The sequence below is a fragment of the Thermobia domestica genome, chromosome 12, assembly GCF_964235325.1.
Source record: "Thermobia domestica chromosome 12, izTheDome1.hap1.1, whole genome shotgun sequence".
NCBI classification, from domain to species: domain Eukaryota; kingdom Metazoa; phylum Arthropoda; class Insecta; order Zygentoma; family Lepismatidae; genus Thermobia; species Thermobia domestica.
The window spans coordinates 206,951,456-206,972,086 of record NC_137465.1 but is presented as its reverse complement, the minus strand read 5'-3'; the positions used below and the strand labels follow the sequence as shown (position 1 = coordinate 206,972,086).

Below are 20,631 nucleotides of genomic sequence, written 5' to 3'. Positions count from 1 at the left end.
TGTATAGATTATTGTATTGGTACCATGTGACACGTTGGTTTCATTTCAGCATGAATCTAATTTATATCCAAGGAATGTAGCGTTTTTTTTTTTTTTTTTTAATTGCATGTGTTTTCTTATTAATTGATAGCTGATAATTGGAATGATACGTAGAAATTCGATGCTTGTGAACTAAATTCTTACAAAAAGCTTAGATCAGCGTTGTGTAAAATTTATATCTCTGTGGAACGGTAAAGGAGAATTTAATCTCATTACTGGGTTTGTCGTGACGGGTTAGGTCTTAATTCAATACAATTCTTAAATTTGTGTCTGCGTAAACTTAAACTCTGGCTTTTTCCTTGGATATTCTGTTCCAGGTTTTTCTTTTAATCATATTTTTTCAAAATGTTCTAATTTCATGTATTTGCAAGTTGTATTTTTTGAAACTTATCAAATCGTTACCCATAAGAATTATACGAGGTGCATCCAGAAAATAACTTTCCCATGCGTCTCATAGCTAAGAAACCGTATGTTGCGCGAAGTGACTGCATGCACGTGAGAGAGTAAGGTCCTAACATAGCGCATGCCCCAGCACAACTTCCCTAGTGCTTTCGGTAGCGTTGTGGCAGTGGTTGAAGATGGACGTTCCTATTCGAGCTCCCGCCGCGTGTGAAGTGCGAGCAGTGATAAAATTTTTGAATGTATAGGACACAACGCAGATTGAACTCCATCGTCAGCTGTATCGTTGCAGAAATGCCAATGCTCACCCCATGAGTCTTGTTTTGTGTTCTGGAGTCAAGTTGCTTCGGCTTTGAACAGCAGACACCCCGTAACAATTGTGTGCAATAAGGAGCGGAAAATGTGCGGGAACTGACCTCAGAGTTCCGTTATTGTGAGGCGACGATTCTGCATGATGCGTTCCCGAACAAGGTCGGTGATGATGGTTGACCTCCCATTGCGCTCCTCATCAAGCATATTTTGGCGTCCTGCTGCAAACTGTCTACACCAGCAACACGCCATCTGCTTGCTTCTGACGTTAGACCCGTAGACCTGGCATAGCTAACGATGGATTTCAATCGGCGCTGTACCTTGCGCATTCAAAAACTTTATCACTACTTGCACTTTACAGGCGACGGGAGCTCGAATAGGAACGTCCATCTTCAACCACTGCCACGACGCTATTGAGAGTACTAGGAAATTCCTCTGGCGCATGTGCCACGCTAGGACCTTACTCTCTCACTTGCACGCAGTTGCTTTGCGCAACCCGGTTTCCTAGCTATGGGACGTGTGGGAAAGTTATTTTCTGGATACGCCTCGTATTATTTTGATTGTTTAAAGCATAAAACATTCATAGTAAACTTTCGTATTTAAAATCGTACCATACTTCTTTAACTTTACTGGAGCCCACAAGCCGCATTAAAACAGGTTTTGCCCTCCACTTTTCTTAATAGTGAAAAATACTTCTTCAAGCGTGATGTAATTATTTATTTATGGTTAAAATAAAATTCGATTCATCAGTTTTTTAAGTTAATTAATTATTTATTTATTTTTGTGTAATTTGAAGTATTCCTGTTAGTTAGTGTCGTGAAGGAACATCCCTGATCTTCGAAGCAGTAATAATAGATGTTAATATTCGCAAAATAATAATAATAATGTGTTGCTTTGTTCACAGCTTAGCGCTGGAATAGGTAATAAAGTTAGTTACTGCATATTGGCTTATGCTTGTTTACTCTTTTCCTTTTTCTTTTTATTTTTTTTATTTTTATTTTTTTTTTAAAAAAACGAACGCAGTCTTTACGTTGTTACTTGAAACAAATATTCGTTTTTATAAAGACTTACATTTTTGTAGACTACAGTTTCAGTATATAATAAATTCTGCATGTTTTCTCTGCATGGACAAATATATTTTTTGTACTTCTTTCCATCTTTTGAAAAAAAAAAAAAAAGAAATTTCTGTAGATGATTACGTTGTAACGCAAATCATCTTTTACAGGGAGACTTTTCCTTTAGTGGACTCGGCGAGAAAACTCAGAGCACGGAATTCAGTAGTGCCAAGTCAGACAGTAAGTAAAAATACATTGTTTATAATTTTCATTAAGAAATAAGTACTGTATAGACATTTTTTTTCAAAATATTAAGTAACAGTTTTATCTTTAGAGAAAATATACAATGAGAAGAAGTTTTTCTTCACATTTTTTAGATGTGACGATCTGTGATTTAACTTATATAGGCTCATTTTTGACAAACGGTATTTTCTAGATAGATTTTAACAACTTTTTAGGCATCGACAGGGAAAATTACGTGGTTGAACCACTATTTAAACTTAAAAAGAATTTACATTAATTTATTTACTTATGAGTTTTGGACGTAATTCCAAATTATACGTAGTGAATTCGTATTTGTCTCAGTTTTATGAAGCTTTTATCCGTAATTCTGATTATGAACCAAATAACGTAAATTAATTGTTCTATTTGCCGTTGGGAAGGTAATTATAGGATGTCAGAATAAAGAGATTTATAATCCACGAGAACCAACTTGAAAATTACTAGGTTGTTCTGTTGTATTCTGAATGGTATGTGTGCTCTGTTGTTACAAAGTTCCTTTAGATTTGGAGGGGGGGGGGGGGGAGATATTTATCTTAGGGTGCCGGTTGTTGAGTTGGATTATTTTTATTTTGGGAGGAGGAAGGAAAAGGTCCGTTCTAACGTACACTCATGTCCAATATTATTGTCGCATGTCTATAAATATGTTGTTGTAGGAATATAATTTGATAACGAATTCGGCCGGTATTTCTTATAATGTTAGTATGTGTATAACCACGTGGCAAATTTCATGTCATAAGAGCAGTAAATAAGAACAATAAAACGAAAATAAAACTTTCTTGTCCATTTAGCAAATTTTTTTTCATTCATTCTAATTTTCGTATTTATAATTCTTTTCTTATGAAATTTACCACAAATATACATTTCCCGATTATACACATAGTATCAGTATTAAAAGTACCCTGTAAAATCATTATCAAATTATATTCTTAGAAGAAGCCAGTTATAGATATGCGACAATCATTTTGGACATGAGTGTACAATTCGTAATAATCGCGGCTTACGAAAAATTCATTTAGCTTTTGCATTAACTATTGAGCAACCTAGATTATCTTGTACTTGAAGAAAAAAAAGCATGTCAACAGTTGTGTAATTGTTCGTAAGTGATAAGCTTGCATCTGAGATAGAGATTCTTTAGGATAAGGAAGTTGTTATCCTGTCGTAATCTTTATAACCAAGATAATATTTTGGCACAGTACAATTTATTGTATCGCATGATTATTTCTGTGTACTTACACAGATCTTGAGGCTCTATAACGCGTGAAATGGAATCGAAAACTGGTAAGTAGTGCAAAATACATTAAGTGGTTATCACTGGGAACATTAGTTGTATTAGAAGAACATCATGTGATATAATACATCAGCAAGAAAATTTCGTATTAATGGTAAACGTAAACAAAAATTGAATTTTAATACATTAAATCACTGAATCAGTGTTGGCTAAATGGCGGCCCGCGTATCAAGATAGAAGAAAATGTTCCTTTTTAACTCAATTGCGTAACAGGAAGAGTGTAGCTGGCCATTATAACATATATGAATCGAGCAAAAGCTGACATTTCTGTAAAAATATTTTCTTTCACAGTTTGGCAGTGGCGTATTTACGATTTTGTTTCGGGGGGGGGCTTTGCTAACTTTCGCGGGGAGTTTGCCTAAAATGTAAAAATTCTGCAAGATACTTCATATACTTTACTATAGTAAGTTTGATTTTGGGGGGGGTCTTAAGCCCTGAAGCCCCCCTCCTAAATACACCACTGCATTTTGGTTACAAAGCGTTATCTGCAAGATAATTGCGTAGGTACTGAGCCTATTTTTAGAAAACTGCATATTTTCGTAGACTTAATTTTAAATGTTCGTACGTATTTTAGGCTCTAATTGGCCTAAATACATGAAACAAGAAGCTGGATACGGAGATTACAACAATGATTCAGAAAATGTATAAATTATGAACATTTAGCGAACCGTAATATCGGGAGAGGGGGGTGGCGTCAGGGAAAATTAAAGTGAGATCTCAAGTATGTCTCTCAGTTGACTCTGGCCCACAATACTTTATAAGTTCGTTATCGCTGCACTAAATTAAATAATGACAAAATTAATTATTTAAAATTTGAATTTTAAACAAAATCAAAAACAAAATAGCATCAATTTTGTATTGATATATTTTAAAAAATAATAAAACGTGGGTGCTTTATATATAATATACATAATGGACCATTTATCGCGATACCCCCTTGTAACTTTTAAACTAATGAACTAAAATCGCTGAAATATTATATCGTGCAAATACTAGCAAGAGGACATTGTTTCGGCCTACTGTGATACCAGCAGGTTATTACATATTTCAAATCTACTTGTAAAACGCAAACATACAATACCACACTTGCTATGCAGTGTTGCAAATCATGGACGCTGTGGTATCAAAAAACACCGAAAAAGAATCAGATTATGCAGTAACACTGACGGGGAATTGCACGTCCAAAGTAGGAGTCCTTTAAAATAGTGTTTTAATGTGTTTTAAAATACCTAGGATTAACTCGAACCAGATAGCTTTATGTGGCTTAAGTTGATTGAACACTCACGATCAGTTTTTTTGAAATGGAGAGAGAATCATTTGTATAAAAACTTCGATCCTGGTTAGATCTTTAGCTTCATTAATAAATTAGTTGTTAAAAAAAAAAGAAAAAAAAATGTATTATAGGCATATATACAGTATATATATATATATATGTATAATGCTTTTTCTGTTTGTCACTGTACAAAACTACTTCTAAGTACGTTGTAGATGGGTTGTATTTGTGTAGCAGTATTTCGTTTGTATATTGTGGGGGAAGTTAACACATTTTTTTTTTTTTTTTTTTTTTTTTTTTTTATTTATTTTATTTTATTTTATTTTAAATACAACTTGTATAAACGGTGACGAAAGTTTGTGTCTACATAATTCCTGGTTGAAGACAGTAGCGTTTCTCAGTCGGTAAAAATTGTCTCGTGTTGTATCTGTTACAGTGAGGAAAGAAAAAGTTGTTTATGGTTACGTCACAAAAGGAAATTAATTCTTGTTGAAGTAGTAAGGGTTAAGAATTCGGATATAAAGTAAAAGGAAAAGGTGCTGGATTGTAGTAGATTAATGTTAAATATTTCCGTGAAGTTGTATTCGTAATCATTCTAATATTGCATGTGTTGGCTAATTGTAAGATTTTTTTTTCTTCGAATTAGCACTAACAGGGACCATGCATTGCCTTTTGATTTCCTTTTTTTCTGAAAGAAATATTGTATCTCATTGGTCCATGTGTTATCACAACTCAATTGGTCATAGAGGCGGTTGCAAATGAATAGAACGTATAGTCTATTATTTGCTTTCAGCTAATAAATAAAACAGGAATTTTAATGTAAGCAGTTTTTCCAAATATATAAAAAAAATGTACATGTAAATTTGAGTATTAATTTGCAACTGTTTGTTAAATTGTTTTGTTTAACCTCCTGACTAATTAAAACAAACAAGATAATGGATTATGTTTCTCGTAGCGTTAAAGAAATTGTGATATGAAATGACTGAATACTGGTTTACTCTTCAAAGAAGATTAGTTTTATTATTTTAGTAGTTTATGTAGGGATATAATCCAGGAAAGTTGATAAATCAGAAGTTTGAAGAGAGAACAAGTGGAAAAAGACAAAGAAATTTCTTTACACGTTAAATTCATTGTACCGGGAGGAAGGAAGGGAAGATTTTTTTACTTTAAATATAGGATTGATTTTTCAAAATTGCGATACGACACTATGTAGGTCTCAATTGGTTTTATTTTTGAATTAGCTTCAGTTAATCAGAAATAAATTTATAAATTCAGTTTGTAGTGTACTTCTCTCGATAGAATTTTCACCTTTGTGTCTTCAAAGCTTCGCAACGAAGTCATTGATTTATTATAAAGTATCCTTCGCGTGTTAAACCTCACCGCGACAAATATTTTTCAAAACACAAATTGCTAATCTGTTACGATTCTTCATCTTCTGCGTATTAGTCAGTTTGCATCGTATGAGTGTAGAAAGAAAAAATTATTCTAAACGGCCAAGTCTAGGTATTGATTGGCCAGGAGGTTAATTGTTGATAGCGAGTAAATCTCCGCTTCTTAAAAATAAACTGCTGTTGCATTTAAATAAAAGAAATAAACCTTAAATTTGTGATAGAAAGTGAATGCTGATGTAAGGCTTTCGTTCCCAGTTTCAGCTGGTTCCATTTCTGAGGTGGACAGGCGGGCATTGGTACGTACTTGACCTGCTCTTGTAGACTAGAGAGGGGGTAGTGCTTGCCTCAGGAGTTTACACAGTGCTTTTGGTTCTGTTTCCTCAGTGCATGGCGACCAGCAGACTAACAATTTTATATTTTCATTGTCATAACAGCGGCTATATGTAGTACTCATTTTGTTGTATTTTTCTTGTATTTAAAGCATGTTAATTAATATATAAATTTTCTTTACTCACTGATTTGTTCTAGAAACCTATTTTAATTCTCTTTAAAAAAAATAATATTAACAATGAAATAATACAAGAGTACGTTGAGTAATTAAAAAAAGAAAACAAATTCTGCAGAAGTTACCATTTCACTGGATAAACCACAGGGAACCGTAATTAAGTGAAACAGGGTGTATATCAGTCACGAAAAAGTCACGAAACCAGAAAACTGTCATGAAAGTCACGAAAGAGTCACGAAATTTAGCTTTTGGATCACGATTTTTTTTAACTATGCAAATGTAAGTACAGATTGGAAAATTTTGTTCTGTAAAACGTCAAAATTTACCACCAAAAATGTTTATGGTCGGCTTTAGACGCTACCAAATCGCAAGCAAAGTAAGTTTCTAACGCATGGATGAAAATTCGGCCTAATTCGCACCCAAATTCGCTCTTGAAAATGTTAGGAAATATTATGATTGGGTAACAAAAAGGTCACGAAATTTCATTTTGGAATTTTTGTAGACACCCTGTGAAACGCTGCGTTAAAGGTTCTAGCTACAAACGTAGAAATCGTTTGAATCAAAATCCTAGGTAAGTTGTCAGTGCAGTGTTTTGTTCGATTTCCAGTCTAGCGTCATAAGGACAAATGAGATGGAATCTATTTGAATTTTAGTATTAGTCTCGAGACCGAAACGTTCGCCATCTAACTTAATAGAACCTTTCATATGCTGAATAAGGTTATGGCTGTTATTGTTCTATACAAGTATAATGTCTTGAACTTTTGAGAGTTTGTTTTGAACTAATTTCAACTTCTTAACCTACTCAAATTGCTCTGGCAAGTAAATCCTACGATAGGGATTTAAGTGAATTTTCTGTGGCTTGTTCGCGTAATAAATTTGAAAATACTGGTAGATGGTAGAAAACTAAAATAGAAAATCTTTTATTATAAGGGCCAACTGACTGATAGTTACTATATTATATTTTCGCAAATAACCAAGGTGATGATCAAAATTGTGCTTTATTTGTGATTGTTTCAAACTTCACCTTCATGCAACAGAGTACTATAAGAATAGTGATAATGCAAAAGGAATCAGTTCCACAATTATCGCTAATTTCCGCCGCAGCACCCAGGACAGACAATTTCTCACAATACTGTAATACCTCCAAATCATGAATTACTTCGTCTCAATATCTTGTAAAAGAAGTGGCAGAGGAAAAAAAAGTGAAGGAAAACAGGAATAACATTGATAATACTACCTCTTATTACGAAATACAGAGTGTATCTGAAGTCTTCACCTGAACTCAAAGTATTTTAGCTAGAAAACTGCTAATTTTATTTGAATTAAATCCATATAGTTCGAAAGAGGGAGTGTTTAAGTTTATATATATGAAAAAATAAACTTTAAATGTCCATAGTTTTGGAACTATGGAACTTACTGTAGTCGGGTCAAGACTTCACTTAGGAACTAGTATGTGACCTATCCAAAAATCCATGTTTCAGAATCCTAAGGTACACACGCAACAATTTTTATAGAGAAAGTTTGGGGACGGGCATATAATTTGAAGTACTACCAATTACCGGTACTTCTATAAAAAATATTGCGAAAGTATCACAGGATTCTGAAACTTGGATATTTGGATAGAGCACATACTAGTTCCTGAAGTGAAGTCTTCACCCGACTACGGTAGGTCCCATAGTTTTGGAGCTATGGACCTTTAATATTAATTTTTTCATGTTTTCGGCAGCCTATAACTCCGAAAGGAAGTATTTGTGCACCCAGGTTGATCTATACTTTTTGTCTTATCTTGGTGTCAGGAATCATCTTCCAAACGTTGTCAGTATTGTTTTGAAACACTGTATATATACATATATATATATGGGGTGTTTCCACATGGAACATTTGTAAACTTTATATAACTATCATTATTTTGCAATTTCTAACTTTTTTCTTTAAGCTAAAACATGTTCCATGTGGGCTTTTTCGGCCGCATGGCACATATGATTTCAGTAGTCGAACTTATTCCATACCTTGAACACTGATGGAAATTAGCGAGCGACATCTTCCAATAGCCAAACGAAATTTAAACACTTGCTCTGTACTCGTTATATTCAAATACGATCAGCCGTTTTCAAGCCTTAAATCGGAGGAATCGGAGGAAAACTTGAGACACACCCTGTATTATTATAAACTGCATTCTACGGTAGAGATTTTAGCTCTAATTAATTTATCTAACATCATTACTTATTAATTCACGCCTGTTCGCTTTTTGCTACACGTCTGTAATTATGCACTGCAAAGACTGATAGACTTGGTGGTAAGATGCTCTATACGTAAAAGTATATATTGTATCTTTTTGTATGATGGTAGACCTCTGAAACCCATAATGAAACACCCTTTAATATTAAAACACAAGACAATAATTGAAGTTCAGGAACGAAATTGGTCTCATGCACTCAGAGGTGCGGGGAAGAGGACTGAATAATAATAGAAATTGTTTATAAATAAATGTTTTATTGCATGTTTTCCTCTTTTGGTGCTTCCATTGATGTGTAAACCGCTTTGGTGGCACAATGCATGTATATTTTGCAACACCATACTATATTGGATCCATAATAAGCTTTGTAGATTGGTAGTTAAAAAAAAAAAAAAAAAAAAAAAAGTATAAAAGGAACATTGGGTGCTGAAGTTAGTTAGTTGATACCAAAGAAAATATGCATGCCTGATAATTGTGATAAACATTGAGTGCATGAGCTCCAATATAAGTAATAATTTAATATGTGGAAACAGTTGTCTTTTACAGTTTTTTTTTTTTTTTTTTCAAATTTAATATTTCTATTAATTTTAATCTTTAAACACTTTGAATGTGAGAGAAATTTTGTTAACATTTCTCAACACTTGTTTCCTTATTACATGGACATACTGTATCATAAGGTGTATATGTTTTCTTAAGTTATGTTCTTATATAATTTTTCTCTTTGACAGCATGCTGATCTGCGTAGCTCTACAACATTTGCTGGCGGTTTGCGTTACGCCTCATACAGTCCTCATCTACGTCGTTCCCTTCCAAATATGTCCCATATGTCTTCAGAACCACCCAAAATTTATCCTTATCACTTGCTGGTCACAACCAACTACCGTCTGCCAGCCGATGTCGACCGCTGTAACCTTGAGGTAAGATTACAAACAGTTTTTAACATCTCTAACTGTTAAGATATTCCTTGTTTTAAAATATAAAAATTCAAGTACTTACTTAATCCTTTGGACAGGAATAAAACAGACAATAACAAGTGAGAGTAAAATTTTTTTTTTAAACATTTTTTTTTTTTAAATAATATGGTGAAAGTGAAAACATGCATTATTGAATACGAAAGGTCTTGGCAAAGGTGAAATTAAACCATTTTTATAAACAATCCTATTTTTCGGTTCCGTAAATAAAAGAAATAAATAGATAATGAAAGTGTAAGAAATAACTATATAAACCTTAGAAAATCTTACCAAATCATTACATTTACATTCTCATTTACATCCAGCCCTCACCGTTTACTTAGCAGTTTCGACTCTTTCCGTTCAGAGCTTTAATATGAAGTTTCTGAATAGCGGTCGTTAGAACATTATGTATAAACTTAAAAAGAAGTGTAACTAATATATGGTATTGTATAACAAGTTAAATTACCTATTAACAATTCACATATTTTGTAGTTTTTTTTTTTTTTTTTTTTTTTTTTAGAAGTATATTTATGCATTTTTCATAAGTAATTGTTTCTTTGATTGTAAATATTAATCAATTACATTATGTGTTATTATTATTATTTTATTCAGTTTTATTATAGTCTGTTTCATCTGAATGAAACGTCATAGACCATTTGGGTAAGGTCTCCTTGCAACAAGCAATTCTCTATGTAACGCAATTCTCCTTGTGACAGGCAATTTTCCTCGTAATACGCAATATAAACAATGCAATACACTATAACTATAATCCCACTATACTACCTGTTCCGTTGTTGTCGTACACTAATACACTTTTACCTATCACATTATTCAAAATCAATTTCAAACATGAAATGAAATCTTTGAGTTTTACGTCCCACGGTTATGCCGGTTAGGCTAAAGGAGACGGTGAGGATGAGTAATGAATGAAATGATGGAATGAAGAAAGTGGGAGAAAACGGGAGAACCCCGAGAAAACCCACGAGCACGGTGTTTGTCCACCACAAAGTTCACTTGACGGGGGCGGGGATCGAACCCGGGACCAAAATCAATTTCAGTTTTATTATATATAGATATTATGATTCCCCAGGCTTGGAATCGAAGCCCGGTCTCCCGCGTGACAGGCGGGGCCGTAAACGTAATAGCTTTACTATTATTTTCAAAAAATGATACAGGGTTTGTCCGGGAAGTAATAGGACTGATTTTATTCCGCCATGACTGTACTTCGGAGCGTGCGCACACCGACTGGATCCGGTAGAGGGCGTTCCTAGCTAACGAACGAGCGGCTGGTCAGTTGTCTCCGAGCACACGGAGAGTCAGGACAGGCTTTTTCGCGCGACGTGTTTCTGTGAGTGGTGCAAGCCGAAAATGCAGCGTTCGTTAGAGCAGAGGTACGCGATTAAATTCTGTGTTAAACTCGGTAAATCTGCGACAGAGACATTTGATATGATCAAGCAGGCTTACCCAGATGATGCTTTAGCAAGAAATGGTGTGTTTCGGTGGCACAAGGCCTTTTCGGAGGGCCGGAAAGAGGTCGCCGATGAAGACCGTGCTGGAAGACCTTCGACTTCGACAAACACCGACAATGTGACTCGTGTGCGCGAAGTTTTGAACTCAGACCGTCGACTAAGTATTCGTTTAATTGCCCAGATGTTAAATTTACCAAAAAACTGTGGTTCATGAAATTGTGACGGAGCATTTGAACATGCGCAAGGTGTGCGCGAAGATTGTCCCAAAAGTGCTCACTGACGACCAGAAATTGCAGCGAGTGGAATTGTGCCAAGAAAATTTGAACATGTGTGAAAGTGACCCCCAATTTTTGAATAACGTAATCACAGGTGACGAATCATGGATCTTTGAGTATGATCCCGAGACAAAGAGGCAATCTTCCGAGTGGCACACGGCGGCGTCTCCTCGCCCAAAAAAGGGAAGAATGAGCAAATCCAAAGTGAAAACGATGCTCATTGTCTTTTTTGACATCAAAGGCATCGTCCACCATGAATTTGTTCCTCCTGGACAAACCGTCAACGCCAAGTTTTACGTGGAAGTGCTCAAGAGACTCAAACGAAGGGTCAATCGGGTCCGACCAGACATCGGAGCCGACTGGAAGCTGCACCACGACAACGCCCCGGCTCACACCGCCTTCCTTGTGAACAGCTACCTGACCAAGGCCGGCATCCCAACGCTTCCGCAGTCGCCCTACAGCCCAGATGTGGCCCCCCGGACTTCTTTTTGTTTCCTCGCCTGAAACGCCCGATGAAAGGCAAGCATTTTGAGACGACAGAGGGGATCCAAGCAGCTTGCACCGCGGCTCTCAAGGCTATTCCGGAAAATGACTTCCGTGACGCCTTCAATGCTTGGAAATCGCGCTGGCAGAGCTGCATCGATGCAGAAGGAACCTATTTTGAAAGTTTTTAAAGAATTGTAACGATTGGCTCAATATTTTTTTTTTTTTTTTAATCGACTCAGTCCTATTACTTTCCGGACAAACCCTGTATATGTAATATTAGAAGGAAGTAAGATGTGTTTGTATAAAGCAGGGTGTGACATTTATTTAGAAAGAATACTTTTAGGGTTAAATCTTAAGAACAACTGTAATATTTTCCATTGTACAAGTTTTACTTTAGTAGACTTCAATCCGATTAAAACTACTTGCTGGGCAGAACAATACGTTTAGTGTAAAAATTAATAAGTGTAACAATTTCGCCAGCTATCCACTTGACGTCATCAGAGTGTCTGATGAAACCAAGTGGATAGTTGGCTAAACTATTACACGTTATTAATTTATACACTAAACGAATTGTTTTGTCCAGCAAGTAATTTTAATCGGACTTAAGAACAAACTTTTTTTCATCTTAGAAAACTGTAAGTAATAAAAAATCAAATTTCGAGAGTTATATCGTCGTTCCGAGCTGTTTGGTGAAGCATCTACTTTGGCATTTTAATTTATTACTAGCTGAAGATGCGCTCTCTACACAGCTCATCATTCACACATGAGCATGAATCTCCTTGTCATTCCTCACAACATCTATACATGTCCCTTTACAGACACAAGTGAAAGACGTCTTGATGAAAATCAGCAAGAGGTATCATAAAGGGGATTTTTTCGATTATTTTTACAATATCTCACACCGTTTGCAAGATTTGAGCCTACTTCCGGTTGGAGTTTCTAATTCATGTATGATCAGTATTTTTTCTCTTGCATACAGTATGTAATAAGCAAATACATTACACACACAATCGAAGACTCCCTGTTGAAAACAATGTAAGTGACAAAAACAATAGTTACTGTAACAGTAGAGACAAAAGATAGTAAATTGTGCCCAAGCATTACAAAATAGAAAATACTATTGCTTAGAAATACAAGCTAGCATATAACGAAGTATGAAAATCTAATTAAGGCATAAACTTATTAAAAAAAATAAAATGAAACAATTTCAAGATTTCTACAACGAGTCTTCAGTTAATTATAATGTCAGTAATATATGGTGTTCATGGGGCAAAACACTCTAAAGAATAAAGATTCATCTTACGTTAGACTGGAGAAATGGTTATCCTTTGTTTTTCATCATTTGGCCATGGAACAAACGCCGGAGAGATATACTAACCCCGTATACAAATGTGTGGCGTTGGAATGTATAACTCGTAGGATATGATGCTTTACTTTTTTAAAAATTTCAACGCTTCTAGTGTACCATAAAAATGTAACAAATAAATAACTGCCATGTTTTCTAAATATTCAATTAGAACTGAACAATGTACACAAAGTTTTCAATCGATCAGTGAAAACGGCATCTTTTTAGAGCCTATGGTTCCCGAGAATTCACTGTCGAAAAGATTGGCCACATACACAGAAACTTCTCTTGACCACAAACACACAAACCTAGCATTTTATTTTAATTATTATTGTTCTTTTCACGTATCAACTGCTTATCTTTCATTTGTTTCTTCTAAAGAAAGGGAGGGGATGTGTATATATGGTGCATGATCAATGAAACTCAACAGATGTTCACCAGAATTGGGGGGGAGGGGGCTTCGTAAGTATATTAAATATTGAGTCTTTAGTTCCTAAGTTATAGGCCATCAGAATTACTGAAAGGATTATATATATCGTATGCTGTAGAAGAACTTCATCCGATCTTGACCAAGTTTAGTATGTGGCTCATGTGCAGGCTTTCGGTTCCCAAGTTACTGATAATCGAGAGTTCGGGTTTGGATTTAACAAACCTGTGGAGTGAAGTAAATACAGTTCGTACGTATAATGAAGTCATAAAAAGGCAGTGAAGGACGAATTTTTCTCCACTATACGGGAACCGAACTACTAAATAATGATGAAGCTATTGAACCAGTTGTTATATTGAATTTTATTGTAGATATGTACTGTTGAGATGTGCTATATTTTACCATATAGATAAATATCACTTACTGTTGTTTGTATTCCAGCGGCATTTGTCAGATGCAGAATTTGAAGCAGTGTTCCACGTGAGTCGAGTAGAATTTTACAGAATGCCTCAATGGAGAAGAAATGATTTGAAACGGCGCGCAAGGCTCTTTTAAACAGATTTTCTTGTGAGATCGTGTCGTCAAGCAACTTTTAACCACGCCATACATGAATACCTGTTCGGGACATTCATGGACATTATTTGAGAATGCCCCTATGGAACAAGTGGAAAGCATCTGACTCTTTTTGAACTGTTTCTGAAGAAGTGATCATAAGAGATTAAGGAAAGAACTTTTTATGTAACTACAAGAAAAATGAAACAGCTTTTGGCTTTTTTGGTTAATATTTGCTTTTCCTTATTTCGGAAGCCAGTTGTAGATTGTTTTCATATTCATAATTGTATAATGCTAGAATTTTAAATTTAATGCTTTTTAGATCTGTAAACATGGTATATATACATCTATATAAAACGCTGCCTTGTTTTTTAATCCCAGTTGAAATGTCTGTGAGGATTGTATGAGGCTTGTATTGGAAACTTCCTCTGATTTTAATGTGTTTTGTTTTCATGGAAGAGATTTCGAGTACTGAAACTTTTGAGTGGAATTATATTCTCCAATTCCTAAGTGAAACAAGACTGCAGGGAGAATTCGTGATATAGCCCTGATGCTAGCAGCTTCCCCTCCTCCTCTCTTATAATTAGCTATTTAAAAACATGATTTTTTATCCTTATTATAAATATCCCCATTTGTCATGTTAATAAAATAAAGTTATTTTCTACCTATATTAGTAAGCCAAGCCCTATACTTTACGATTCTATATTCACTTTCAAATATATAAATATAAATAATATATATTACCTTTATGGGATTAGTTTTTCTTAAATACCATTTTAACCATGTAATGTGTTTTATTTCTCCCTATTGTACATTTATACTACATAACTCAGTTATTTGTGCTCTGTTGTTCACTAGAAAGTGACTTTGTTTGACTGTGTCTGTATTGCGGGACAATTATTTTATTTCAGGGTTTTTTTTTTTTTTTTTCAACAAGTAAGGATATGTTGTACATAGAGGGCTATAAATATAAAGTTAGTCTTGTAAAATATATATTTACTATATGAACAGATAAAAGTGTTCTTTCGTAACGCTTCTGGTTTTGATTGTGTAACTATGTACATTTTATTTCCAGGAATTAACGCAGGATTTTTCTTGCATGCGTGTTTGTTGTCCGAGTAAATTTTCAAAACTAAAAAAAAGTGAATGAAGGATATTAGGGCAGAATTGTAAAAAGAATATACCCATGAGTTTTTATAGTACTATGTAATTTTTTGACAGTGTTGGTACAGTGACTTCTTTCTTGTAAAAGAAAAGGAAAGTGTTATGACAATGGAAGAAACATTCGTTGTAATATAAAACGAATTTTAAGTTTTAAAATGTGAAATCATTTGTAACCTCTCCCTTCCTTTGTGTTCGAAACATCAGCAGATATGGTTGCACGAAATTGCAACTTCTTGATAATTTGGGAATCAGAACGTTGAACTGGTTTCAATAATTTTATCTTCTTAGAGAATTCCTTATAAATTAGTTCAAATTGCGTATAAACGTTGAAAATGGTTCGTGGACTAATTGTCACCACGGCTTCGATTTCAATCATTTTGTGAAACACAATCAGCTTGACTTCTTGCCTTGAGAGTTACCGACGCATAAGTTTGACAATTTTCACACACTTTGTTGTTTTTAAATAAGCTGAAATACGCACAAAAATGGAAGGAAGTGAATGCTACTCTCTTTCCAAATATACGAAACCCTCAGTTGGCAGGACACCAAGTAATTCATTCACGTTGCAAGAGATACGTACGAGAAAGAGGTTTCGTTTACTAGGTTAGCTGACAACCTAAATGGGTCATGCGTGGCATTACTCTCGTTTTCCACGCGTACTTCCGTAATGCACAAACATTAGGAGACAAATTCTCATTAAATGGCCTAGAAGACGAGATACTAAAGGTAATTTTACACCCTAGAAGATATATAATATGTACTACTTTACGCGATATATAGACATGCATAGAATTACACGTTAACACTCTTTATGTATTTTTTTTTTTTCAATTTCTTTCTTTACGTAAAGCTGCAAGCATCAGCTACACTGTAATGATAATTACTAAAATTGTACTTCTAAGTGAATCCTAGAATGTGTAAAAATGAAGATAATAGAAAGAACTAGATGAGAGTGGAGGAACTGCGAATAATCAGCGAAAAGATGTAAATGATCTTAATCCAGTTTTAAATATTTTTTTATGCACGACTGACTTCGAATTAAAAACACCAATTAACATTACGAGTAACCCACGCTATCTCGTATGTATATTATTATACCGAAATTTCAGGTGTATACTTTGTATGGATGTGCATCTGAGCGTGAGTGATAAGATCGTATAGATTTCATAATAACTGTTTAATTGCACTAATAGATAGATAGATATGTAAAATAACCAAGTGGCGAATAAGTTTGTACTTTCTGATATGTAAATAAAACGTAAATGTTTTGATCACATCGGCTTTTATAACGAAGAGAAATGAGCAAGTTCTAAGGGAACTGACAACAGCTAAAAATCATCAAGGTTTTCCTCAAGGCTCTTTATTTGTTTTGGATTTTAAGTAAAGCGTTAAAATATGGAAAAATAAGCTTAACACGTCTTAGAAATGGTACCGTTGTTCTATATTTAAATAATAATAATAAAACAAAAATACCTGAACCAATTCAGTAAATGAACATGGTAAACTAGTTGGAGTAACTGTAAGGTGTTCAGGAGACAGACGCCGTGCTCGGGATTCTTCCACTTTCTTCATTCATTTCTCATCACAGTCTAATCCTAGTTGGCATACCCGTGGGACGTAAAACTCAAAAATTTAATTTAAATTTTGTAAGGTGTTCAGATTCTGTCCTGTCTGAATTTAATCGTATTCCAACTTCTGCAATAGTTCTAAAAATATCAGGCAGATACTAGAAAATAGTACGAACATAATAGCAGAGTGCAACTGAAAAATCCGTTGTATTTGTTTTATGTTCTGTTACAATGCTCTTAAGTAATTGCGCATAAATAAAAACAGGGACGTAACGAATAACATTAATTACGGCATTCTCGATGGGAGTCACTAGTTTTAGAATCATTGTAGATCAAAAGAATATTCAGAACGGTACGGAAATTAATCTTCAAAATTAAAAAAAAAAAAAAAAAAAGAATTACAATGATGACCATCCGAGAATAATTTCACAAACCAACATTGGATGATTTCAATGGTTGAAATCGAATTGTCTACACCCCAATAGTTTTGGTGTATTCAATTTAATGGTCACGTTTAACATCTTTCAATTAAACAGACTGATTTCAGTACAATTTCTTGTAAATTATAGAATGAAGACAGTGTTCTAATTGCACAATGCGTTCAACAGTTATGGGCCGCGGCGGCTCAGTGGTAGAGCGTTTGCCTCTGATGCGTGGGGTTCCTGATTCGATTCCCGCTCAAGCTAAGTTAGGATCGTGGTGGACAAATGCCGTATTTGTGGGTTTTTTCGGGGTTCTCCCACTTTCTTCATTCCACCATTTCATTCATTTCACATCACAGTCTCCTTTAGCCTACACGGAATAACTGTAGGACGTAAAATTTCAAGAATTGAACCTGTTCTTTAGGAGAAGATTTTCAAATACACTTTCATTGTAGTTACAGTACGATCAAATTCATATTTTGTATGTATGTATGCGAAAGGTAAATATACTCCCACTTCTTGAATATGTGGAAATAAGGAAACGTGATAAAAAAAATTTTTGTTCACTAGTTTTATATGAATACGTGATCTCCTTTGAAATGATTATAAAGCGTTTTTTTTTTAAATTATTTTTTAGTAACAGCGAATTTCGTGTTAGGTCTCAGTAGTTCCTATGTCTTAAAAAAACTAAGGCAATAAACGCAAGAAAAATATGACTGCCCATTTCATATTGTTGTAATAAAGTCAACACAATTATATGCATTTAATACGTATTAAATTCATAAATGTACGCTATATGTCAAGAAAAATCCTAAATTAATTTCTGAAATTATTTCTACCAGTGAAGTTATTGACTATTTAAAAAAGAAACCAAGGATCTATTAATTACACTATCAATTACTATTAATGGTATCATAAGTTACCAATTATGCATTTTTTCTTTGTTGATTTTACTTGAGATCTAAATAATAATAATTATTATAATATATATATTTTTTGTTCAACCTGATTTCTGGCTTAACTCGTGATTTCTTGTATATGTCTTGAGTTTTATTGTTTATAGAACTGTTACATGGTATTGTATAGGAAAGTACAGCATGTATAAAAGAAACATACAAAACAGTGTGTGTATTTGTTTTTTAATCGCTAGACGTATAGAAAACATACATACACTCTTTTAATATACATAAAATATCTCTCACACACACATACACACACACATATATATATTACATACATTTACATATACACAATGTGTTACTTTTATGTACAGTTAAATAAAACTTGAAAAGTAGTTTGCTCGATGTAGCTTACTATAAGGCTGTAAGTTGCATGCTGAGGTTTTTAATTTTTATTTTGCGTCTCAGGAGAGTAGCTGTATCAAGTCAATCTAGCTTCTAATTTGTGAAAGAAATTTAATGTCGGCAAATTGATCCATTTTCTTTCACATTTTCCCCCCTCTTTCTGTTGTAATAATGCACAATGTTTTCATTTGCAGGCTTAATTAGAGAGATACTTTGAAAATCATGTGTAAATTAAAAGCAATTTCTGTGATGGATGAATATTAAGTTAAAGGTGTGCTGGGTGCGTTGCTGTAAATACAGCTACAATTAGGTTTAAATGTTAGTAAGTGTGTGTGTTACTTTCTTAATTGGTTTGAGAAATAATTTGGCTGTCATATATTTATTACTTCGTTTCTTTTGTAACTGCTGCGAGTGATTGTGGACTTGCCCAACCAATCAGCCTAAATGTGGACCAAAAAGTACAGAAACAGCATCTAAATAAATATTGGAAGTAGAGTTAACACCAGGCTTGTTAATTATAAATTTAAATGCAAAGGTGTTTGTTGGTATGATTCCGAAATTATTTTGTTTTGAAAGTGCGTGTTAGTAACTTACTACGTAGATTTTTCCTAAGCACCAGGTTGAATACAATATGAACAATATAGGATTTTATTTGCTATAATTGTTCCTAATTCTCCAGTTTTGTCATCTCAATTAATTATTAAAAGAAAAATGTTCCCATTTTATTACCAATATTATTGATTCAAAGTAAATGTGGCCAGTGCCGTGCCGGGGAAGCGAGCGGGCCGACGGCGTTGAAGTAAGGGGGCGCAAATTTGGTTGTAGAAAAGAAAAGAAGGAAAAAAGAAAGGAAAATGTTACTCATGTTAGGAAAATACATGTCTGTGTATATAAAATGAAAGGAAAAAAGTAATAAAAAGTGCTCAAAATCAAGAAAAAACAGGATTTATTTTTGAAAATTTTCTTACGGTGTGGCGCTTCGTGGCTGATCTGTCGACGTCACTCATATGTACATGGGCGCTGATTTTCTACGGCACGGCACTGAATGTGGCAAACAGGTGCTATCTTTGTCGGTTGTGATTAATTTTTTTTTTTTTTTTTTAATTTACAAAAAGTGTTTCCACAGGCGGCATACTTTTTATTGCAGCTACATTTATTTATTTATTTTCAGTTTGACTGGTGCTAATTGTATTAGAAAGAAGAAATCCTTCGTAAAGCTAATCTCTTGTAACTATTATTTTAAGTGTACAATAAAAGAAGCTTAGGTATGCATTTGCGTATGTTTGTGTGCGTGGTAGGTATAGAGCTTTAATTGTGTATGTGTAGATACTCGCCCTGTATTGACAGCTCTGCACCCTCCCGAAAGATTTTTTTTTTTAAAAGAAAAACAGTAAAAGAAATCCTGGTCGTTCAATAAGAAATAAGCATAACTATGGTTATTTTTTATTTTTATTTTTTAAACAGAAAGCAGTCAAGTCATTTTTAATTGTGTGCATCACATTTTTATGTGTATTATTATTTATCCATAAGCGATGAATATGGGTCGCCTTTTACTGTAGTAATGCAAGTATAATAAAACAAGGCTTTGTTCTTCATATGGATTGACTTTCATTTCCGTATCACTTTTATCCTTTCATTGTATGTTAATTAAAATAAATAAAATAAAATACATATTACTTTACCTTCTCGTCCTGTCTCCTTAAATAAAGAAACTGTGGCGCTTTTTAGATGAGAAGTTCTCTAAACACTAGTCGATGAGATACGAGGAGCACTCAAAAAGTTCCCGGAATTCTGTTGTAACTCTTTATTATCACAATATAAGTACACATTTATTTAATCGCCTTCAAAATTAGCACCTTCGGAACACACAGAGTTGCTTCTACTGCTCC

General features: G+C 34.1%; 1 protein-coding gene across 10 annotated transcripts in view; it reads left to right on the top strand.

Moving 5' to 3' along the window:
* Unc-115a (actin binding LIM protein Uncoordinated 115a) overlaps positions 1–20,339 on the top strand; it is a 292,228-nt gene extending 271,889 nt beyond the window's left edge. For 7 of the 10 annotated variants that reach the window (XM_081734657.1, XM_081734656.1, XM_081734653.1 and 4 more), the window contains 4 exons: positions 1,973–2,042; positions 6,292–6,332; positions 9,506–9,694; positions 14,174–20,339. In XM_081734657.1, the coding sequence (XP_081590783.1) occupies positions 1,973–2,042; positions 6,292–6,332; positions 9,506–9,694; positions 14,174–14,287 (414 nt within the window). In that variant the 3' untranslated portion in view covers positions 14,288–20,339. Of the gene's footprint in view, positions 1–1,972; positions 2,043–3,321; positions 3,363–6,291; positions 6,333–9,505; positions 9,695–14,173 lie in introns of those variants that run through there. The other 3 variants (XM_081734659.1, XM_081734658.1, XR_014127844.1) reach the window with 2 other exon arrangements.
* Positions 20,340–20,631: the final 292 nt, after the last annotated feature.